Source organism: Hevea brasiliensis, chromosome 16, assembly GCF_030052815.1.
Source record: "Hevea brasiliensis isolate MT/VB/25A 57/8 chromosome 16, ASM3005281v1, whole genome shotgun sequence".
Lineage (NCBI taxonomy): Eukaryota > Viridiplantae > Streptophyta > Magnoliopsida > Malpighiales > Euphorbiaceae > Hevea > Hevea brasiliensis.
This window is the reverse complement of record NC_079508.1, coordinates 57,213,304-57,235,978: the sequence shown is the minus strand read 5'-3', so window position 1 is coordinate 57,235,978 and position 22,675 is coordinate 57,213,304. Positions and strand designations below refer to the sequence as shown.

General features: G+C 32.4%; 1 protein-coding gene and 1 pseudogene across 1 annotated transcript; both read right to left on the bottom strand.

Moving 5' to 3' along the window:
- Positions 1-4,920: 4,920 nt before the first annotated feature.
- Positions 4,921-9,846, bottom strand: LOC110669842 (AT-hook motif nuclear-localized protein 10-like; annotated as a pseudogene).
- Positions 9,847-10,527: 681 nt separating this feature from the next.
- LOC110669846 (uncharacterized) lies at positions 10,528-21,794 on the bottom strand (the record flags this gene model as incomplete). Its single annotated transcript, XM_021831680.2, has 16 exons — positions 10,528-10,792; positions 10,976-11,115; positions 11,321-11,433; positions 11,876-12,013; positions 14,353-14,436; positions 15,656-15,814; positions 15,904-15,987; positions 17,033-17,362; positions 17,455-17,556; positions 17,754-17,937; positions 18,605-18,983; positions 19,175-19,301; positions 19,699-19,852; positions 20,546-20,624; positions 20,883-20,933; positions 21,650-21,794. Coding segments are annotated over 16 exons (2,370 nt in total), but the record flags the coding sequence as incomplete, so codon positions are not given.
- Positions 21,795-22,675: the final 881 nt, after the last annotated feature.

The following is a 22,675-nucleotide window of genomic DNA, read 5'->3' as shown; positions in this document are numbered from 1 at the left end:
GACTTAACTTGATCAAATTATTGAATGAAGTTGGACCAAAAATCTGCCAGAACCATAGTTGTAGTATGAAAAGTGCACATGAACAGTAACTGTATTTTGGCTATAACTTGAGCTACAAAACTTCGATTGGGGTGATCCAAAAATGAGAATACACTTAAGACAATAAGAAACATTTTCTATGAAGGAAGTTTTGCCAAATTCTAACAGTAGATTGACTAATAGAAAAATTGGCAATTTTGCCAAAATGACCTAAGCTTTGAGAAAATGACCAAAACCAACAAGTTTAATGACTAAAATATGGTATGTGGGTGAAGTTGGAGTTCCCATACCTATTAAGCCTTAGAAAGTCAACTATTTGACTTAAATAGTGCAGTGAATAGTAACCCGAAACACAAAATTTAAAGAATGTCGAATTTAGCACGTTAGAGCTAAGTAATTGTGAAGCTAAATTTATTTTGGATTTATGTTAAGTTCTAGTACTGAAACATTGTAAAATTGTGTGTTTCAGTTGAAAAGAATATCGGGAAGGAACCCGAGGAACCGAGTCGAGGCTAAGGGACGACTCGCTTGAGGTTTGTGCACAATAAACCCTATTTAAGCATTTTATCCTTGAAAAATTGATTTAGTACGCATTATAAATTTATGAACTTTTGTGTTGCCACTTTGTGATCAAATTGTAACTTTGGAAATTGATTTGATTTTTGTATGCAATATTTGAATGAAATGTTTGAAATGGATTTTTGATTCACACTTAGCATGACAGTTACTTATTATTCCTCCTCCATTTATGGGGTTGAGATCGTTTATTTTCCTCCCTCTCTGGCTTGCCAGTTGAGGTTGTAGATCGGATGAGTACTCATTAGCTAGCTAGCCACCTCCCTTATTGATTTCGATTAATGGGGTTGTAGATTGCTTTGTCGTAGCGTATAACGCGGCATTGATCGAAAATTTTGTGTCATGGCTTAAGTTGTGTATGACTCGGCAACACTGTGTTTATAAAATTGTTTGATTAAACTGTGTTTAATAGATTATTTGACAAAATTGTGTTATTATGAACTTGGATACTTGTGAAATGTGATTGAGAAATATTTAAAGTATGTTTGGCAATGAATGATTTAATTATGGCATTTTAAATTTTTATTGTGCACCACTGAGTATTTTTGTACTCAGTGATGGCTTAGTTTGCTGTCGCAGATAAGAGCAAGAAAAAGCAGCAGAGTGAGCTGCTACTAAGTTGAAGATCACATCAAGCTTTTGTACGGGTATTATTTTATATCCTTGTAGATAATTTTGATATAAATATGGAAATGTTGTATGTATCAATGTAGTTGAGCAGTTGTAAATAAATTATAATAATATTATTTTGGATTCTCTTCTGTAAATTTAATATTTGTATATATAGATTTTCTGCTTTATGCTTGGTGAATGGAAATATTAAATATTTTGAGATGAGAAAACTTGATTTATATTGTGAAATTATTTTGAAGTGCATTGAATTGAGATGATTGAGTTATTGAAGGTTGGGAGTTGTGAAATATTTTTGGAAGTGCTTTTTACAGGTCTTTGAAGAACTGGTTTCTCAAAATACAGAGGGAACTCTGTCAAAATTTTTATAAAATTTGCGGCAAAATTAAAATGGACAAAATTTTTTACTAGTATTTAAACTTTGAATAAATGGTTTTTAATTCCTACCAAAATGCTCACCACTTCCAAAATGTAAGAAAATTATTTTAAAATCCCTGGTATGGTACTTAATAAGTTATCGGTAGGTGAAGTTCGGTAGTTCATTAAGTATTCTACGGGATCATGTTATGCCTTACGGAGAGGTAAGGTGTGGCAAATACCACTTTTTTTTTTTAATGGAGATTGAGGTCAAAAGTCAACTCTATGTTTCAAATGATCAAAATGCCTCTCTTCGGGTTGTATTCTCTATTTTTCGGTAACACCGATTTTTGTCGATTTCTTGATTTTTTATTTTTTTTTGTACTAATTCATTAATTTTTCTTTGATATTTCTAATGTCAATTACACCTCAATAGCCTTTAATTATGTCTCGAAAATTACTTTCGAGTGTTCTCCGCGGTCCTGGGGTCGGCAATTACCTTTGCCGTAACTTTCCGGTGCGGTCATCCATCGCTACGGTGCCGGCTCATTTAACCTATTTTCATTTTCTCTCTTTTATTTTTTTTTTAATTTTTCTTGTATTTTCTTTTTATTTATTTCATTAATTTATATCTGTTCACTATCATCGAAGTGTAGTCTTAGACATTTCTGCCTGTCTGTATTCTGATTATACACATTCTGACAATTTGTACTTTAGCTGTCTGCCTGGACAACCTCAATTATCGAAACAGTATAATATATAGACTACGTAAGTGAGGATGTTACATGGATCGTGACAATATATATATATATATATATATATATATATATATATATATATATATATATATATATATATATATATATTTTATTAGTCTTTATTGTTTAGGTACTTGTTAGAAAGAGCGTCCAAATCAATAAAAGTGTTGAACTGTAATAATTTCACCCAAGTTTTCTTTTAATTTATATTGATTATAGATTATAAATTATATAAACTAGATATATTTTGATTTGATTTCAATTTTAAAAATTATTAAACAGATGAAACTTGAATAGAATTTTAAGAATAATTGAAAAAAAAGGAACTATGGACACTAGAAAGTATTAAAACTTCACATTTTATGTTATTTTTATTTCTAATAAATATTTTATATGGTATGTGAAGTAATTTATAAAATTTTTTCATAAGTTTAATTTGAAATTAAATATTTAAAAATACGTTAGTCGTAAATTGTATTTTCTTTTTTAATAAATGTGATATTGTTTATGGAATTTTTCTACAACTATGGACTTACAAGATAAGTAAGAAAGCAGGGGCAAGGCAACCCCTCACTATATTTAACTATAGAGGCTTATGCCTCTTAAATTCTTATTTGGTTGAAAAGTATGATTACAGTAAATTCTTAGAGAAAATTTAATTAGAATGAGATTCATAATCTAGATAGATAAAAATGTTTATTTTAGTGAATAATATTTATATTTTAAAGTTTTAATTTATTAATACAATTCCATTTTTTTTTTTACATTTTTTTATATTTTTTTTAATATTAAGGGAATAAATTCTAAAATATATATTGGTTGATAAATCTTAAGTATATACGACCTTTTTTAATGAAGTTTTTATCATATTTCTCTGATTTCTCCTCGTTAAGGAATTTATTATATATGTTTGTTGTTGAGTTATTTTATTATTTTTTTTTAAAAAGCAATATACAACGAGGTGCATATTTTTATATAGTAGAAAATTTAAATTTAAAAATTATTTAATTAATGTGAACTTATAAAATAAAACTATTGATTCGAAAAGTAAAACTACAGTTCGTCTATTGCTTAACCTATATATTCTATTAATATTATTAGATATTGTAAGTGATTTATTTTATTTTATGTAAAAATGTAACATATTGATTTATATTTTTTTTATTCTATTTATAATAAATAAAATATATTTCCCTTGGCAGGAAAGGAAAAACAAAAAATGTTTGCAATGCTGATCCATGAACATAGAACCCTAAACCCGGGTTGGGTTGGAATGGGTTAGGTTTATTTTAAAATGGGATTTTTTTTTTTTTTTTTTAATTATGTATTCGCATTGTCGACCCACCCGCCGATCTGGATTTGTTCAGGGAGTATTCAGTTTTTGTTCCTGTTAAATACGAATTAGCATAGCATGTAATGAAAAATGATCAATATGATTAAATATTTAAAAATAAATAAGATTTAATTTAAATTTTTAAAAAATATAAAATTTAATTTAAAAATAAAATAAATATAATTTTATAAAAAAATTATTAAAATAAATTTAAAAATTTATACATAATGAAAATATAATAATTATTTATAAATTTTTAAATTTTAATATAAGTAAAAATGAATTAAAAAGTCGTAATCTTAATAATTAAAATAAAAATAATATTTTAAAATTTTAAATAAATTAAAAATATATATAAATATAATTTATTTAGAAAAATAAAAGTCCAATTAAAACTGAAAGTTTTATAAAAAATGAAAAACATAAGGTGTAATCTTGATTTGCTTCAGCAATAGCTGCTTTCTGGCTTTCACACGCTACGCGTATATTTGCGTACGCGTGTGTAAGCGCTTGTCTAGGCACTTACTTTGTAGCAATGCCAAACCCTTGTTATGAGGGTGTATACACTACTCAGACACAAGGGAATATGATGATTGCTCTGTTGACGGTCTTTGTAATTTTTCCATCGCATTTAGATATTTGATAGTTAAAATTTTGGTGTGGAAAATCTCCTTTGCAAGGTCTTTCACTTGTGTATGTCCAATTTCATGTGCTTGGATTTTAGACAAAGAAGTTTCCTTTGCTGAGAAAATCGTCCTGCTACGTGTTTCTGGAAAATTTTCTGGTTCATGACCTCAAGAACATTTTTCAGTTGTTTTCCGCACCATAACTAAATTGATGTTTTGCATTCTTTGCTTTGGCACGAACTTTTCTTCTCTATTTTTTTGGGTTTGTGTTGGTGCGTGGGGAAGGGAGAGGGAGAGGGGGCAAAGGTGCAATTTTGCCTGTTAATAATCTGTCACATTCAATCTTGAGTCCGTTGTATTCAAGTCTTTTGTTCAACCTTTGCTTCCAGGCTGCTGTAAAATTAAATTTTGATTACACGATGACTTTTGTATGTTGAGTTGGGCTGTTGTTTTGTGATTTTGATCGTCGTTTATGAGCTTGAGACATCTGTCCACAAAATTTCTAAACTTGATAATTCAAATGTGCATATTACGGTAATTTTTCTGCTCCATAGAATACCAAAACATTCTCATTATCCTAACTGTAAAATTGTGAAAGAACTTGAAATTCTAAATTCTAAAAATTAAAGCTTTGTAAATTTAATTTTTTTTCTACAAAAAATATACATTATTTGGAAATATAAGGAAATTAGAAACATATAAAGTAGAATGCTCGACTCTGTTCTAAACTTAAAACACAAGGCAGATTTGATCTACAGATGGCCACGGTAGAAAAGGATTCATACCCTATCAAATCCCAAGGGCACATGATCAAGGTGTTTCCATTATAACTCTTGTCAATTCGCCACAGGTACCTAACTTGTATCAGCTTCTCTTATATATCAAGTGTTGATGCCCATGCAATGTTGTAAGAGTAGTTATTCCTTGAAGAAAGGGTAGAAAATTTTATGGCAGGAATCTATTTCCATGGACAATTGGCATGCCTTGTAGATTGCTGTTGCACCCTCCAGTGCTGTGGTTAGGAGGGCTTCCAGGGCCACCAGATGATTCGCTAAAAGTTCCGCGGGATGTTGGGCTTCCCGCTATTGATGCACCTGCAGCAGGCATGGTTTCAGGTTGGTTAATTCCCAGTCTTGAGTCCTTCCAATCTTCTGAAATAAAGCTACCCACAATAACCTGCAAACAGAAACAAACACCAATGCATCAATGATACGAGGTCTAGCAAGGGCCGGAAAAATACATATAAAAGTGGAGTGGGTCAATTTCAAAATACTGAGAAGAAGGATGAGGGAAGAAATGAAAAGGATCAATTTCCATTTAATATTTAGTAAACAATCAAAAGTCATTTTCAGAGATCAAAAACTCGTGCATATGCAATCTCTACATGACAAATTGACTATCACTGCTTGATGCAGCACGAATGAAATAATGGGAAGCAGAAGATAAAAGAACCTGAACAAAAGATGCTGCTGTGAAGAGGCCTGCCACTCCACCACCTAGAACACGACCATCAGGCCCAGCTAGTAAAACACTCAAGCCACCTGTTCTGCTTAGCTGGCCACTACTCTCTGAAGGGAGAAATGAACCAGAAAGTGACAAAATCTCAAATCGTCCCTGCATAAACAAATAATAGATGGGTTGACATGATTTGTGAAGACAAATTTTAACGATGAAATTCCCAGAGTCTCTCACACACCTGTCTGAATAAAACATGACCTTCAAGCTAACAAGGATGATCATTTAGCTTAACAAATATGCTGATCCATTCACAAAGTTATAGATGAGCAAATGACTAATTTTCAGGAAAGTGCAGTTTACGCCAATGTCTTGGGTGAACAAATCGCATTAGACCAACGAAAAGAAAGAATAAGACGTGCCAGTTGCTAGTGAAATAACTGATACGTCAACAATAGGAGATATTAGCATTTTGCACTCTATTGACAGTTCCTTGTTTGCTTCCATATTTCAAGCTTGGAAGTATCAGTACCACACAAGTTACAATCACCTTAGGCTCACCACCTGATGAGGTATAGCCTGAAGGCCCGGAACCAGTAATCCGTGTATATGACTTTCAATTATGCACTCTCAACTGGAAAGAAACATTCTAGGAAGGTCATCTTTCAAAAGCCACTAATGGGCTAATAATAGTCTAAGACTAAGAATTTACAGCATGAAGATCCCATACGGCACAAGAGTCTCGGCTATATATATAATTCAATTTTACTGTTTTATGGGTCTACGCATTATATTTCTACAACTTATTTGCTTAATTAGGAGAGAAACTTGGCTTCCCCAATTCTAATAGAATATATTAGCAGAAAAAAAAATTCTGATTGTGAATATTATGTGGTTTGTGATTTCTTGAATCTCCCACAATGAAAAAGAATTATTTAACAGAGAAAGAGGGGAAAGGAGGGACACAGTTATCTAGTGCTGCAACTAGTGTTAAATTATTTTTCACTGCCACGATTGACTTAGCCACTCAACTTTAGCGAATGATCTTTTCCCCACAAATAAACTCAAGAAAATTATCAATCCCTGCAAACTACATTGTCCTAACCTCCTTGGCTACTACCAAGAAGTCAGCCACTGCAAAAGAAAATGGAGCAAATTTGTTTCCTGTGATTGTAAATTGATATACAACATAAAGAAACAAAAACTTTGAACACACCTCATATGTTACGGTTCGACCTGATGTTGCAGCTTGACGGAGTGTTACATTAGATATGGCACCACTTGCTGACAAAATGCAGACACCTCTTGGGCCATTTTGGGAGAATGACATTATTTTCAATAACACATCCTGAGAGGATAAATTTTAAAATCAAACACAATCGTTCCTGAGAAAAGAAAAAACAATACTAGTAAAACATTCAAATTGCAATAAAATAAGTTCATAAAAGAGATTCCTTATTTGGGAGAACAAAAAAGGGCATTGTTTTACTTGTTGCTTCAATTTGTAATAGCAAATGAGTGGAAGTACGACAAAAGGGCAGTCATCTCAATTGCTGTATCCAATTTGCTCCAGAGAAAAGGAAATGGAATAGAAATTTTCAAGAGCATAAACATGTCAAAGAATATTATAATCCATAAAAAATGCTACACTATGCTTCAACAGCAGTTGACTACAATTGCTACCATATGCGGCACTGCTGGCATGTTGCATCTACAATTTCTGGTGACGCTGATTTTACTTATCATCAGGCACATAATCAGGTTTTAGACCAATTGACATCACATTTTAATGAACAACATCTTAGCCAACAAACAAATAAACAGAAAAAAAGGAGGGAATAATGAATCTTCCACTGTGTGAAAGTACAACTCAATAAGTATACCTAACAATCCAGAAAAACAATGCATGCTAATCACACTAAGCTGTATTATAAAACATTGATTGTCAACTATAGCAGCATTATTAAAGGTTGCAAAGGAATTAAAAATTTTAAGACTGAGTATATGCTATTCCAGAAGTACTTCATCAGTAAAACATTTAACTCATTCTGATGGTGTCTTAACAAAATATTCCATAATCAAGTTGCAGTAAATAAAATAGAAACTATTCTTCCCATAAGACCTACTACAGTTTCAGCCAAGGGAGAGACATATTTCTTTCGTAGAATATTAAATCAGTTAAACATAAGGCTCATCACTGTATTAAGTTTCTTGCAATCATGGAATGCCTTGCCAAATAATTTTTTTAAAAAAAAACCACAGTTCAACATTATGAATTTTGAAAGAGTATATATATACACTGTTCAAAAGAAAATACTTCCAATGTGATAAATCATATTTATACTGGAAAAAAAAAGGCCTTTGTTTTCATTAAGAAAGAGAAATTTAGTGACAATAAAAATACCTCTCCAGCCTTCACTGTTATAACATGTGGCGCAAATCCAGTTGTTGCTGATTCTGAAAAGTAATAATATTAAAAAGAAATAACTAAAAAGTGAAAATAGGAGAAAGCTTCAAGTAAATTCCACTTTTTGTGCTAGTTTGTGTATATGACCTAATCTGTGCCAATATTTATTCAACACATTAAAATGCAAAAGAAATAATAAAAAAAAAAGTGACTCCTCACTAACCACTCAGATTTCAAGACTGAAAAGTAATATTTTGATGAAGAAAAGGACAAAAGGACGACTGCCATGTAATAAAGGGCAAAAGTGTCATTTGACCAATGAACATAGTGCAGTGGAATCCAACAAATCCGGTGATATAAATAACAAAACAAGCACATGTATACTCTGCATCATTTCTCGAAGGAATATAACCAATGACAACATTATACGGTAACTTTCAAAGAAAAAAAACACATTACACAATAGAAACCAAAGTAATTGATCAAACATACCAAAAGCGGCAAGTTGGTTTTTGCGGCCAGAACCAGGAGGTCTGCCCCTTGCTTTCTTTGCAGTGGATGATGGGGAAGGAGGAGACTGAAATCCAGAGTGATGGAGAAGAGGCGACCGGTGGGGGTCGTGGTAGTGGTGATGGAGGAGGTGCTGGTGGGAGAGCGGAGATGTGAGGTTGAGGCTGACATTACCATGGGGTGGGGAGTATTTCCTGGGCCGCCCACGTTTCCTCTTGAAGGGCTCTGCAATATTCACGTCGAGTCCATCGACACCGACACCGACGCCGACGCCGACGCCGACGCCGACATCACTACCACCCAACACCAACATCTCATGGTGGTGCGGTGGGATTGATTGAACGGGATGAAATGTTTGATCAGTATTAATAGGCATGATGGGCTTGTAAACATCAGTAGCTCCATCGGCCCTGAATGCTGCCAAGTTCATGTTTAATGTTGGTGTTATCGACGGGCTTATCGGGCTCTGATTCCTTTCACTGCCTCCTCCGTACGATTCTCTTCCTGACATTTTTCTTGGATTCCAATCATCATCTACCTGATCAGTTTAATTCTAAAACCCTAACAAATCATAAACCCTACTTTCCTTAAAACCTCACTTCCAATTCCAAATCCAAATTTCAATACAAATTTCCATCCTATTTTGAATTTCTCGAAACCGATTCAAAACTATCACCTTTTTTTTTTTTTTTTTGCAATTTTTTTCCAAATAAAATTTTTAAAATTGAATTTATTTAATAAATTCGGTTGTGAAATTAAAATTCCGGAATTTCTGAAAAAACTTTTTATTTGATTATTGAATATATAAAATAAAGCTAGAAATTGGAAGAAAAAAAATTCTATAATTCAACAATCTTCAAAAAAGAAAAGCAATTCCCAGAAGGAAAAATGCTTACCAAATGGAAAATTAGGTTTTGGAGATGAAGGTCGACTCGATTGCAAGCTTTGAAGAGCCTCGGAAAATAACTGAGAAATTAATTTTTTATTTATTTATTTTTCTTTTTTTAATTTTTATGTTGGCTTTACTTAAAAAGCAGAGGCTGAATTTGCGCTGGGATGGAAAATAACAATGGCCAGCAAATTCCGACACGATCACACGCCACGCTCCAATTAGACGACAGTATAGTTACCATGTGAAACCGAATCCAACAGAGTAGACCGCCATAAAGGCGCGTGAATTGAGGGATTAAACTTAGTTATAATTATTATTTCTTTAAATTTGGAGTTTATTCAAAAAAACAATTTAAAACTGAAATTATGGTATCAACCTAAATGGGGAGTATCAATTAGTTCTGCCGTTGCTTTCTTTTCCTTTTAAAACATTAATGGAATCAGAAGTGATGAAATCATAATTTTGGCTAAAATAATCATACTTATATTCCGATATAATTTGAATATAATTAAATTTTAATTGAGATTCAAATTCAAAATGTTACAGGTTTGAAGATGGCTCAGTTATTTTCCGGCTCTTTTCTTGCTAAAGAGGTACCTAATAAGGAAACTTTTCACCAGGATATTAATAATAATTAGTGGTATGCCATACTAGGAGAATATTATCATATAGTATTTCTTGTGAAAAACCCAATTACCACTTTTTAATTATAATAGTCAACAATAACAGCTGCCATTTTGAATAAACAAACTTGGCCTAGAAAGCCCACCAGCCTTTCTCGAACACCTTCATTTCTGACAGCATCCAAATGATCAGCATCTTCAGTGCCTTCTTTTCAGGCCTAAGAGGATGATATTCCTCAGCAAAGAAAGAAAGAGGGTCGTTACCCTTCATTCATAGATTTAAAATAGAAACTAGCAGGTTATATACAACAAATCCACTCGTTTCCAAATTTACGCATTAAATTTCATCAGCTTCAAAAATATTTGTGGGCATATACAAATGCTCTAAGGCTGAAATCTGTAAAATTTCTGACACTTGAAATCTCAGCAAACTATTTTTAGAGACTTTAAGATCAATATTTGACATCCCAAGAGTACCTATAATTCTATACAGCCTTCTTACATGCCCTAGAAGGTCCCTTTCTGAGCCTCTTGAAAACTTGCCTGGAATCCTTCTTGGTTTGAATAAAATTGTCATCGCTATCACCTACAAGCCAAATCAACAGAAAGAGAAAGTGGGAATATACTCTGATCATTAAGACACTTGAATTAAAAGTAGCCAAGGGAATTCATCAACTAACAATCTAGAACTAGGCTTGACGTTAAAAACACCATTTTAGTTTTGGTTTGGTACACAGTGCAATGATGAAAGAGAACTGTGATGGATTACCTTCAGATGTGAGTGTTGCATCATCTTCAACATCTTTACAACCATATCTAGACCGTTTTGCAGACACTGTTATCACACCGTGTTCAACCTTTTGCTCAGGGGTTTCACACAATCCCTCAAAAGGTTCCATATAACAAAACCTGAAAAGATGAGCACAAAATCAAACTATGCTTACACATAAATTTTAAAGAATGCAGGCAATCCTTCTCATAACATGCAACTGTTAGTTAATGTTAGTTAATTAGTTAATGTAAGTTAATTAAGGGTGACAAAAAAGAAAAGAGCCACCAGGATCGTAACAGGTGGAAGCATGAGTTGCAACACGATAATCAAACAGATGAATACCATTCTGTAGGTAAGTTATTGCTGTCAAATCCAGAATTCAACATCCTCCACTTTCTACACTTATCACACTGAACCCATTCATGGTCAGGCTTGTACAGGAAGCCACCCTTTTTCTGGAACAGAAAAGAACTATCTCAATAGAATAAATGTAAGTAGACTGCAAAACCTTAAAAAAAATAGAAATGAATTTGTTAACTACAAAAGAGTGATTGAACTTCTGGCAGTCAATTAGGAAAGGAATAATTCCAGCATTCTATTAAACTTCAAACCTATTGTTCTTTATTCTAAAAACATATGGCAACTATAGTTATTGCTGAAATGGAGGAAAAACTCAAATTCTATTTCTTGTCAAGTTATAATTTATTGCCTAAATAGGTCGCAGCCATTTCAAATGAATGTAAGGTTGTTTTCAGCAGTTGTTTATTTGGGGTCCTTGGCAATTAAACTAAGCAACTTTTAATTAAAACAAACACTGACTTGAAATTAACAATGGAAAATTTACATGTCCAAACAAAAATAAAAATTTCCCCAGCAATTAGCAAAAAATTGCCTTACCAGCAGCACTGTGTCAAAATTCTTATCCCAATATTCATCAGCCTTCTTCCCCAGCCACTCCTCCAGTAGAGCATATGGTTCACAATCCTGAAAACCTTGTTTGTTATTATGCACCCAAACACGACCATTCACATCATCCTATGAAAAAATGGGAGGCATGAGATTCTGTATTAGTTCAACATATATAGCAAATGCAATGCATGTTAGGTATAAATGCACAAAAACCCTTACAGGACTAACAAACCGGCATTCAAGTGCAATCACAATTGTATATTTCTTTCTTCTGTAATAAAAACAAATTACCAAACATTCTGAAAAGCATTGTTCATGCAACAAGAAGTGGCACAAGCATCCAAGTGATACTTTAGTGATACCAGGTGTCCCTATCTTCCATAGAAATTTCCTCATATTAAAGAGAAAAGCACTTGAGTTCATCTTATGGTAAATAGTAAACTTAACTATAGAATCTAAACAAATGATGCAAGTTCCTAAATGTTCAATGGACTAAAATAAGTGTAGAGACTAGAAAGTAAAAGCAGCCTTATAAACATAGGTATTAAAGGTGCAAAGGGGTCCTGGTGCCAAGACACAGGCACACACTTATGAAAGGCAAGGTGCAAAGAAATAAAACAAGACATTACTCGTAATAATAGCAAAAAAAAATTTTAAAATCTAGCTTCAATATGTCTGAAATTCAAAGGCCAAAAGCATATATAAAAGCCCTGTACTACAGTTGAATGTACAATTTGGCCCTCTATGATATATTTTATTCAATTGTGTACAAAATTTTTCTTTTTTTATCAATTGAGCCCTGTTGAGAATAAAATAATACATTTTATTTTAAAAACATCTTAGTAAATATTTTAAATTTTGATTAAAATATAAAATAAAATAGAATAAAGTTAAAAAAACCTAAATTTCCTGACCCACAATTTCCTATCTCCCTTATACTTTCTCCTCATCTCCAGCTTCTTCACTTTTCCATGAGATTTATGTCCTCTCCAAGTCTCATAACTAGATATTATAGCTCCAACTACATCCATCCTCCATCATCAATCTCAGCTACAGCCACCTACCCACATAACAAGAGATTTATCATTAAACATACTCCACCAACTAGAGGATGCTACCCATCTCGTTCACAATACTTCCAAACAGGTATAAATACCTCTCTAACAGCCTAACAAGGTAATGTAGGTTCAAAACTAGAAAAGCCATTCTTTTACTCTTCAAAGGCCAAGAACCATAATTCAAACAAGAGAGGGCAAGATAGTCCCTCCCTTTTTTTTAATCTCTGAATTTACCATTAGAGGCCCCCCTCCAGCAGTAACCTTTGCTCTGATAGGAGGACCTACAAATCTCAAATTCATTAGTCGATTGCAAGCTCCACATGGCAAGTCCACAGGTCCTGCCGATTTCCAGACTCATCAAGCTCAATCCACATTTGACATACAGGGGTCTCAACTCTCTAGTATTTGACCCAATCAAAATACACACACACACACACTCTTTTCTTTTCCATGTTTAAAAAAAGTTTTGAGTAAAACCAAATACATAAAAATTATTCCTAAAAGACATGACATAATTAATAATTTAACATGGCAGAATCAACAATTTAATGTCACAGAATTATCATGGACAATTAACAATCTAGCAAGCCAGAAAAATAAAAAGAATAAAAATAAAAAAAAACAAAAAAAAAAACATTTTGTATGTTGTCCATCTAACCTTTCTTTTCCGTAATTGCATATTTTGCTTATTACCAAGTTAACAAGTCAAAATTAATGGGCAGCAAATTCTATAAAAATTAAGCAACAAAAACATCCAAACAAACAAAAGCATCTTGATGTAATGGGATCTAAGAGGCTCCTTGACAAGGAGAGAAAAGTAGATATATATGTCCTACACAATCAAGTTTTGGATGGAGTGATAGAAGTGACTGGAGTAGTAGAATAGATTAGAGAGGGAAGGAAAAGAGAGAAAAAAAAAAGGGGACCAACAGGGGCTGAAAGAAAAGAAAAGGAAAACATGTGGTAAAGAATAGAGAAGATAGATTATGAAGAGAGCACAAAAGATAATGAAACAAGTTGTGTTCTGTCAAAAACCATCATAGCAGTGTTTTCTTTCCACTTGCGTAGAAGGTTGTTCCTGTCTGATATAGAGCACCATTATTTTCTTTTTATTATTTATTGTTTTAATTTTATTTGGTGGTACAGTCACTCACATAGTCAAATCAAAAGTGGATATTTTTTGATGAAATAACATTTTTTTAAATAAAGCAACAGAATGCACATGCACAGGTACACACCTCATATGGGTCACTACCTTTCAGTGATTGAGGCACTAGAGGAATTGTACCTCAAATGCACCATTAACTATGCTTGTAAAGTAAATCTCCTTGCAAGCATAACAATTATTTCAAATTTGTAATGGAAGAAATAGAACAGCCAAAGACCTATCCAGAAAGAATTGCCTACCATTAGATCAGTAACATCTATAACCCCGATCACGCCTCGTCCCACGTCTCCATTATGTACCATGCCACCAACTCTTTTGTAAGCCTAAAATAAAAGAGAAATGAGCAATCAATTACAGATCAATGTGATCTGATGTTACAAGAGTAAAAGAAAAGAAGCACAAAGGCCTAATTTGAAAATTAAGATAAAAAAAGAATCCAATTGATGCAGTATTGGAAGAGGATTAAACTTAGAAATTATACTCAATATAAAATTAGGAAATATAGATTATTATTAATTAGAAAATTTATATTATACAGAAATTCTATTATTTTACGAAGTATTTTATTTTATTTAGAAAGTTTAATTAGTTTTATATTCCTAATTAGTATTTAATTTAGGATTCCTAATCATAATGAAATTAGGGTTACAAAACTCCATAAACAAGCTTAGAATCTGTATATATTTATAGATTTTATTATGATTATGGACAATTGATTTTGAGCAAATAAATTGACAATTAGTTTCTCTTCTATTTGAGAATTTGTTCTCAACCCTAATCCCTTAATACCTACTAGTTCTACATCACGTTTGGTATCAAAACTTGCCCTACATCACCAATCTATACACAGGAAAATAAGAGGCAACTATAATTCTATCTATTATGAACAAAGGATACAAAGCATTTATTAATACCTCACAACATATGCATTTAATTCTATATTCTTGTGTCCTCTACTCCTCTGTAAATTTAAATTCATGGCATCAGAACATGCGGCATTAAATTAAAATTCCAAAATTAAGCATATTCTCACAATCCACTTCCCATTTGCTCCACCCTTTCAGCTTTCAATCATACATGCTATTTGGTTCACCTTCTTTTAGGGAAGGTGAAAGTAGCACTCATTTGAATTTGAGTTTAGAGAGGGGTCATTTAAGATGGTTTGAAGAAGGGAAACTCCCTTGAAAGCAAATATTCAGCTCATATAAAAGACAATGTTGCCGTAGATTTAAAAGATCTGGCCGAGATTATAGCTAATTCCATGCATCACTTTATTAGTAGCTTTGATTTGATACAAAATTCTTGGAAGTCTAAAAGAATTAAAAATTTTAACAAACTAGTAAACGGGCATGGAAACTCTCCTCGGGACAAGATTCTTACGAACAAATGCACAGAAGAAAAAATTGAATCAAGCAAGAAGTATAAACCACTTTTTAAATGACCTAATTATGATAAACTAGAATAAACATCAAAAAGATATTGGAAACTACAAATCAACACCAACATTCACAGGTAAAATCATATCATAAAGCAGAATCTGACCTCAATTAAGCGGCCATGCCAATACAAAAACATTCCGCAATTTGCCTGCTCCCACTCTAATTGACAGCGACCAAGAGTCAAGTGAACAAGTTTCCCCATGATAATACCAGTTGCTTCGCAAGTATTATTCAAAGACTTTGCCAATGGTCGACTTTTAACCTGTTGCAGAGCTCATGCTAAATATCAAACAATTAAGACAAGAAGAAACATCACATCCCCACAAATAGGACTGAGAAAAAAGCAATTACCAATGAACCTTGAATATATATCCTCATCCTTGGAACTGAAAAGATGACTTCTAGATAAGATCTAAGTGAGTAATCTAAGGGAACCTGGAAACAAAGAAGAAATGTGGTGAACTAGATTTTATAATGTAAAATAATTAGCCAATTGTGCACATGAAATGTACTAGCATCGGCATATGTGGATAGTGTCCCAACAAAAAGTGGATATGCAAATAAATTCCATGGCTTATGAAGACAGACAAAAGAAATATAAGAAATGGGAAGTTTCAAAGGGTAGTGAAGAAAAGAAGGGTTCAGGAGTGCAGCAAAAAAGCAAGTGACAGAAGTTAACAACAACTACTACAACAACAACAACTATTACTACTAATCCTTTAAGTGACACAAGTTAAATTTCAGAATAATAGCTACGTCATATTTTGCATAGCATTTAATTTGTATTTGGTTTGGTGCAAAATACAAGTATATACCTAACAGGCTAAAAAAACAGTTAAAAGTTAAAAAGTTCGATGAGATATATACCTGACAGGCTAAAAAAAAAAAATTAAAGCATTTTTCCAAGTAGGTATATTTACACACTACACACATAGATAAAGAAACGTAGAAAAGTTATTTGAATGCTGTCAAAAATAAATAGACTTGTTTAAGAAATAGTTTTGAGATAATACTATAATAATTAAAATGTCAGTCTTAAATATGAATTTTTCTACTTGTGTTTCCATCATTTTGTTAAGAAGAAGAAGAAGCTACAAGCATTTTTCATTTAATCATGTAAACCATGGATATTAACAAGAATTTTACAGATTCAATCAGCCTTCTTTTTTTCCACTATAAACCTCTAAAGATTAAGAAGAAAGTGAACATTTAATTAAATATATTAAACCTGCACTGACGAAAGTGAAGACCAATGAATAGTTTACCTCTTCATTCAAAACTTAACTATTCCAATATCAGAATTATATAATAAACAGTTAATTATTTCTTTTTCCACTGTTAATTAGTTCATATGCAGCTAATTTATTAAGAATAATTTTGTTAAAGGTTTCACAGTATCACTAGTAAATAATTTTCCTCTAAATCCCAAGCTTCTTTTCTGCTTATTATAGACATAAATTGAGAGAAAAGGATCCACAACCTTTTGACTCATCTGGCCAGGACGAGATCTAACCCTTCTAGAACGGATGAGTATGTCACCTTGGTGAAAGGAGCTCCGACCAGTCAGTCCAGTGGTCCAGTCCAAACAATAATTTGAGCCCCATTCATCCAAGTTCCATATGTATATCTGTGTTCCTGTGAGTTTTTCACGGAACAAGCCCGCTTTTTCACCAATCAAATACTTATCAAATGGTGAAAATTCCTTAATTGCTTTCAAGTTGTACTTTGCTAATGCTTCAGACTGGACATTTATATCTACTTCCATAAACTGTCCTTTTCTGCAGTAGCTTACAATGGGAATCTCTAGATTCTGCAGAATTGATTCAATTAATGTGATAAGAAACAACTAAAGCATATTAGAAAGAAACACCAAACCAAAAATGAACCACATTTTCAGCATACCTCTTTTCCTTCATTTAAAGATTGTGAGAGAAAGGCTATGGATCTGGAATCAGCAGTCTGAGTAAGAACAAGAGCATCCCTTCCAAGCCTCATTACTCCAGTCTGACAAATCAAATCCAGATTAATATTAAGCACATCTAAATGATATGCTACCATAATTATTAAAACTGATCTTGAACCCAAACTTAGACAAACAAATTCAAGCATAATCAAAAATCACATACATCTCTTAAATTACCATAATCCACAACGTTAGAGTAATGGTTGCTAACCACAAACAGAAAAATGACAAAGACTACCTTAAATCCAACACCAAATCTTCCTATGCGATCCAGATCATCAGCATCAGGTTGCTTGTGTCCAAAACAAGTCATTCTCACAATCTCCTGATGGGTCATCCCATGGCCATCATCTATAACTGACAACATAGGAATATCTTTTCCAGCTCTTTTAGAATATATGATCTCAATAGAAATATCCATTCTGTCAACACAAACTGCAAGTAAGATGCACATTTGGGAAAACAAGGGAAAAGTTTTAAAATATATCATATCATTAAGGCTTTGGCACTTAAGGGAGAGGAATTTTTCCACCATTTTAGTATCATCAGGTTTAATCCATTATTTTTTGCTTGTATCATTAAAATTATTCTTATAAATAGACTTAGGTACTACACATAAAATAACCACATAGTTCGTCACATGCCACCAAATCAGTACCAAGTTAACAACTTTTTTTTTTTAAAATGAAATTTTATTTTTGTTTCTAGACAGTATAAATATCATTAATAAAGAATTTAGTTTCACATAGCAAGTTATTTCATAACATATGGACATTATTCAAACATAAATTAATGATATTAAAACAAAATGATAGAAAAATAACAATAGAAGAAACTTCTAATATAAGTACTAAATTGATGAAAAAAATTCCTATCCACAAGTGTCAATGCCCTAAACCGCAAGGCATTTTTACGAACTTTCCTATAAAAAAAAAAGAAAAAAAAAAAAGAAAAAAGCTCCAATAGACACATATAATATGCAAATATTCATCATTACAACAGTGAATAAATAAATAGAAAAAAAATTAAGGCCCAAAGAATAAATAGAGAAAAATTAAGGCCCAAAGAAAAAAGATCTATTCAACATACCTGCTTGCTTTTGCATCCCTAGAATTATCAACAAGCTCAGCTATTGCACCAAAAATCCATCCAGAATGTGCTTGACCAAGAGTCTGCAGGTAACTTGGGTCTGCCCGCACATAATTTCTTTCCAATGGTCCATCCCACTTCACAGCACAAGGCTGGCATCTACCTGTTGGAACACAACCATGGTGATCACCAATTGACTGTGGAAACTTGACACAAGGCACACCATTTTCTTCACTGATACTGCTTGCACCCCTTGCCTGTGTATGCCCATCTTTCCTAGCAGAGAAATCGTTTACGTCAGGAGAAGGTGACATGGAGCTACTATTACCACAAGTCTCAGTTGGATCTAAGCTTTGCCGTTTAAATTGACATGCTTCAGCTGTATCCACAAATGTAGATGGCAAAATAAGAGAAACAATTTGAGGTAGTCCTTTCATATTCAAAGACAAAAGAAGACAATTCTTAGTCGAACTATAAATACAGAATTACTATGACAATCTGGTTTTACACAATAATCCCATCCTCACCAAAAAAATAGAAAGAAACCATATAACTAACATTATATTGCACCTGATTCACTATGCTTTTGACCAATGTGCGTCTCTGCCCGGTATGCAACTCTAGCATAGCTATAATTATAGGCTTCAACAGGAGGAAGTATATAGAACTCACAGAAGTCAAATTTTGCAATTCCAACCTACAGAAAGTATGATCTCAATACTTCCAAATATATACTTAAGAAAAAGTAAATAAATAGAGTCCATTTCTGAATTCTCTCATCCATGCATGACGATGTGTTTGTGTCCTTTAATTTGAAACAATTAAGTTTTTTAAAAATAGAAAAATGAAATAAAAAAAAAAAAGAGCATTTAAAACATCCACTAAATAAATTATGTTTCTTTTTTTTTTCCCTTCCAAAATCATCATAACAATCTCTGGTAGTCTAATAATAATAATAATAATAACAATAACAATAATGCAATCCACAAATTACTAATCAAGAAATTAAGAAAGAAAGATGAACCATGCTAAGGCTATACAAGGGGCTAACAAGGAAGGATCAAAAGAAAATGACAAAAAAAAAAGCTCTTTACCGTGTCTCTTTTCTGAAGATGAGACAAAAACCTCCCCCACTCAGTATGGTCCCTTAAACATTCAGCAGCAGGGCGTAAAAAGCAATGAGGCAGATCAGGAGGGATTTTTACCCTAGATCTTGGGACAATTTCATGCAAATTCCAACGTTGAGGCCTATTAATTATTAGACAATAAGCAGGTTCATATCAGAACCAGCAATATATATCACCTTACGAGACCAGTATTTATATAAAATTCTAAGAGAGAAGCCAAAATCAAATTGATTAATCTAACATAAAAATATAATATGCAGACTGTATCATTGGTTGGAACAATCCTCCATTCTCATGATACTTGCAAACTGGAACATTAACATTCAGAAGAATTTAAGGGGGAAAAACAGCTATAACTTCAGCTGGTGATGTCGTTTGCTCATTCATTATGTTATGTTGACCAATGAACGGTACTCATAGCAGGATTAGCTTATTGTTTTAGTGACTCTTTCTTCCTCAATATATTTGTATATATCTATAGCAAGACAATCTAATCTTGCGCATAATTAGTGAGAGTGCGAGATTATGTTTTTCTATACTAATAATGCGATAACAACAGCATTTTCAATTGTACTCGAGAACAAGTAAAGGGTGACTCAGTGCTCAAAGCATACCACACTTGTGTGCTCTAGGAAGGGTTGATGTACGCAACCTTACCCATTTGCAGAGAGGCAATTTCCATGGCTCAAACCCGTGACCTCCAGGTCACAAGTGGAGTAACTTTACACTAAAGCCACCCTCTTGTACTCCAAAATAAGTATAAAAATTTTATTACAAAGGCCAGAGACGTGATAATTAGAGAATGTGTGCATACACTTTTGCAGGAGGATTTAAGCATTGTGTCCTACATATAATTTTCCCATCCTTGGTCAACAAAACAAACTTGTAATCATCTGCAAAATTGAAAGTTAGCAATGATAACAAACATTAATAAAGAAAATTATCTATGTAAAACTGTAAAAGCATTAAATTAAACTACCAATTTGCCTTCTATTTCGTTAGATAGAAACTTTAGATACTAATGGGGCATATGCCGCTATTTCACAAGTAATGTTTTAAATGTCAACACACTCAGAAAAGAACATTCATCATTCACAATTAAGCATGTAATGCATCCAGCTAGCATGAGGAATCCGAAGAAATAAATTAACCTTCATTCAGGCCTTCTTCTGACTCCAACCGTGGATCTCCCATTTGTAAATCTGCCGAACTAAACAAATATCAGGCATAAAATAGCAAAAATAAAACCATAAACAACAAAAACTACCACAATATTATGAGTAAATAAATGAGAATGTTAACTATGATGACAAGCAGAGAAGTCTCTGCGTCCCTTCAGGCGCCACTCGATTACCAAGAAAAACTTTTGTAATGCCTAGACCCGCTGTGGTCAATAGTTTTCTCTCACATTAACTTCAAAACCCAGGTTACCAAACACCCACGAAGGGTGATAAAATAAAAGCCTAGAAAAGCAAAATACTCAAGTCATCGCCGTCAAGACTCGGTTTTTAGTTCCCATTCTAAGTTATGAGACAAGGCCCTCAAATGTACAATCTCATGAATAATAAATCCAACAACTTGGAAGAAAATTGCACTACTAGGCCTTCTCTGGAATAATATATAATAGCAACAACATTAATAACATGCAAACCCACCTTCAAACCACCAGTACGAAATTCTGATACAGTTTGCCAAGTCAGATAGAAGGGGGAAAAAATACCTTAAAAAGCCCGGTAGAAAGTAGAAACTAGGACCAAATCAAAACAAGCGGTAGTGCAGAACTAAAAGAAGATTTTTTTTATTTACAAAGGCATATTAGTTAAACGAAGATTGCGAAAAGAAGACGGAGAAGAGTCGGTAGGAGTGACGTATCTCCGTTAGAGAGAATGGAGGTGGTGGTGGAGGATGATTAGTTCACCTGACACGCTGACAGTGAGGACGGAGGTGAAGTGGAGTTGCAGAGGGTAGTCCCGGGGGGAAACGACGTCGCAGTCTTCTCGAGTCCTAGTTCTTCTCGGACAGTGATTCTCAGTGAGCTCCGTCACATGGGATTCATGGTGCGATCAAGTCCTTTTGGCTTTTTATATGCTCCCCTGTTAACATCCAACTTTTCTTAAGTAGAATGATGAGGCTGCTTTCAAATTTGATAATGATAAATTACCTCCTATTTTGTTAAAAATAATATGGAAATTTATTGTTATTTAAAAAATTTAATTTGATTGATCATATTTGTTTCCTATTTAAATTCAAAGTGCTAAAGAAGATAATGTATGAATTGATTTTTACTTAAAAAACATTTAAATTTATTAGTTAAATTATATAAATTTAATATTATATAAATCATTAAAAGATATATCTCTAAAATACATTAAGAATATATAAAATGTTAGAATAAATAATTATTAATATAAACTTATATTAATATCCTCTATAATTAAAAAATATATAAATAAAAAGAAAAATAAAACATAAAAATATATATTTCCATTTGAAAAATTGCAATCAATTCATTTTAAATATAATGTCATCAATTAATATATTTATCATTTTTTTATTTGTATATTTAAAGTTAATTGTAAAAAATTTGAGAGTTAAGTAAGTAATTAAATAATTTTTTTTGAATTCAATAATATGACATTATTTAAATAATGTTATATAAATTATATAAATTATTAATATATCAAATTATTTAATATTGCAATAATTTATTTTTTTTATAAAAAAAAGATATTTCATTAATTAAAAAAATATAAATCTGAAATACAAATTAACATATAATACTTTTACATAAATGAATTTATAAAAAAAATATGAAAAAATGTTCAATGATATATTTAATTATAAAGGTCTTAATATTAAAAATTAATTTTCAAAAAAAATAATAATTTAAATAATAAAAAATTAAGAAAACAATGTCGATAATAATAATAATTAAAAAAAATAA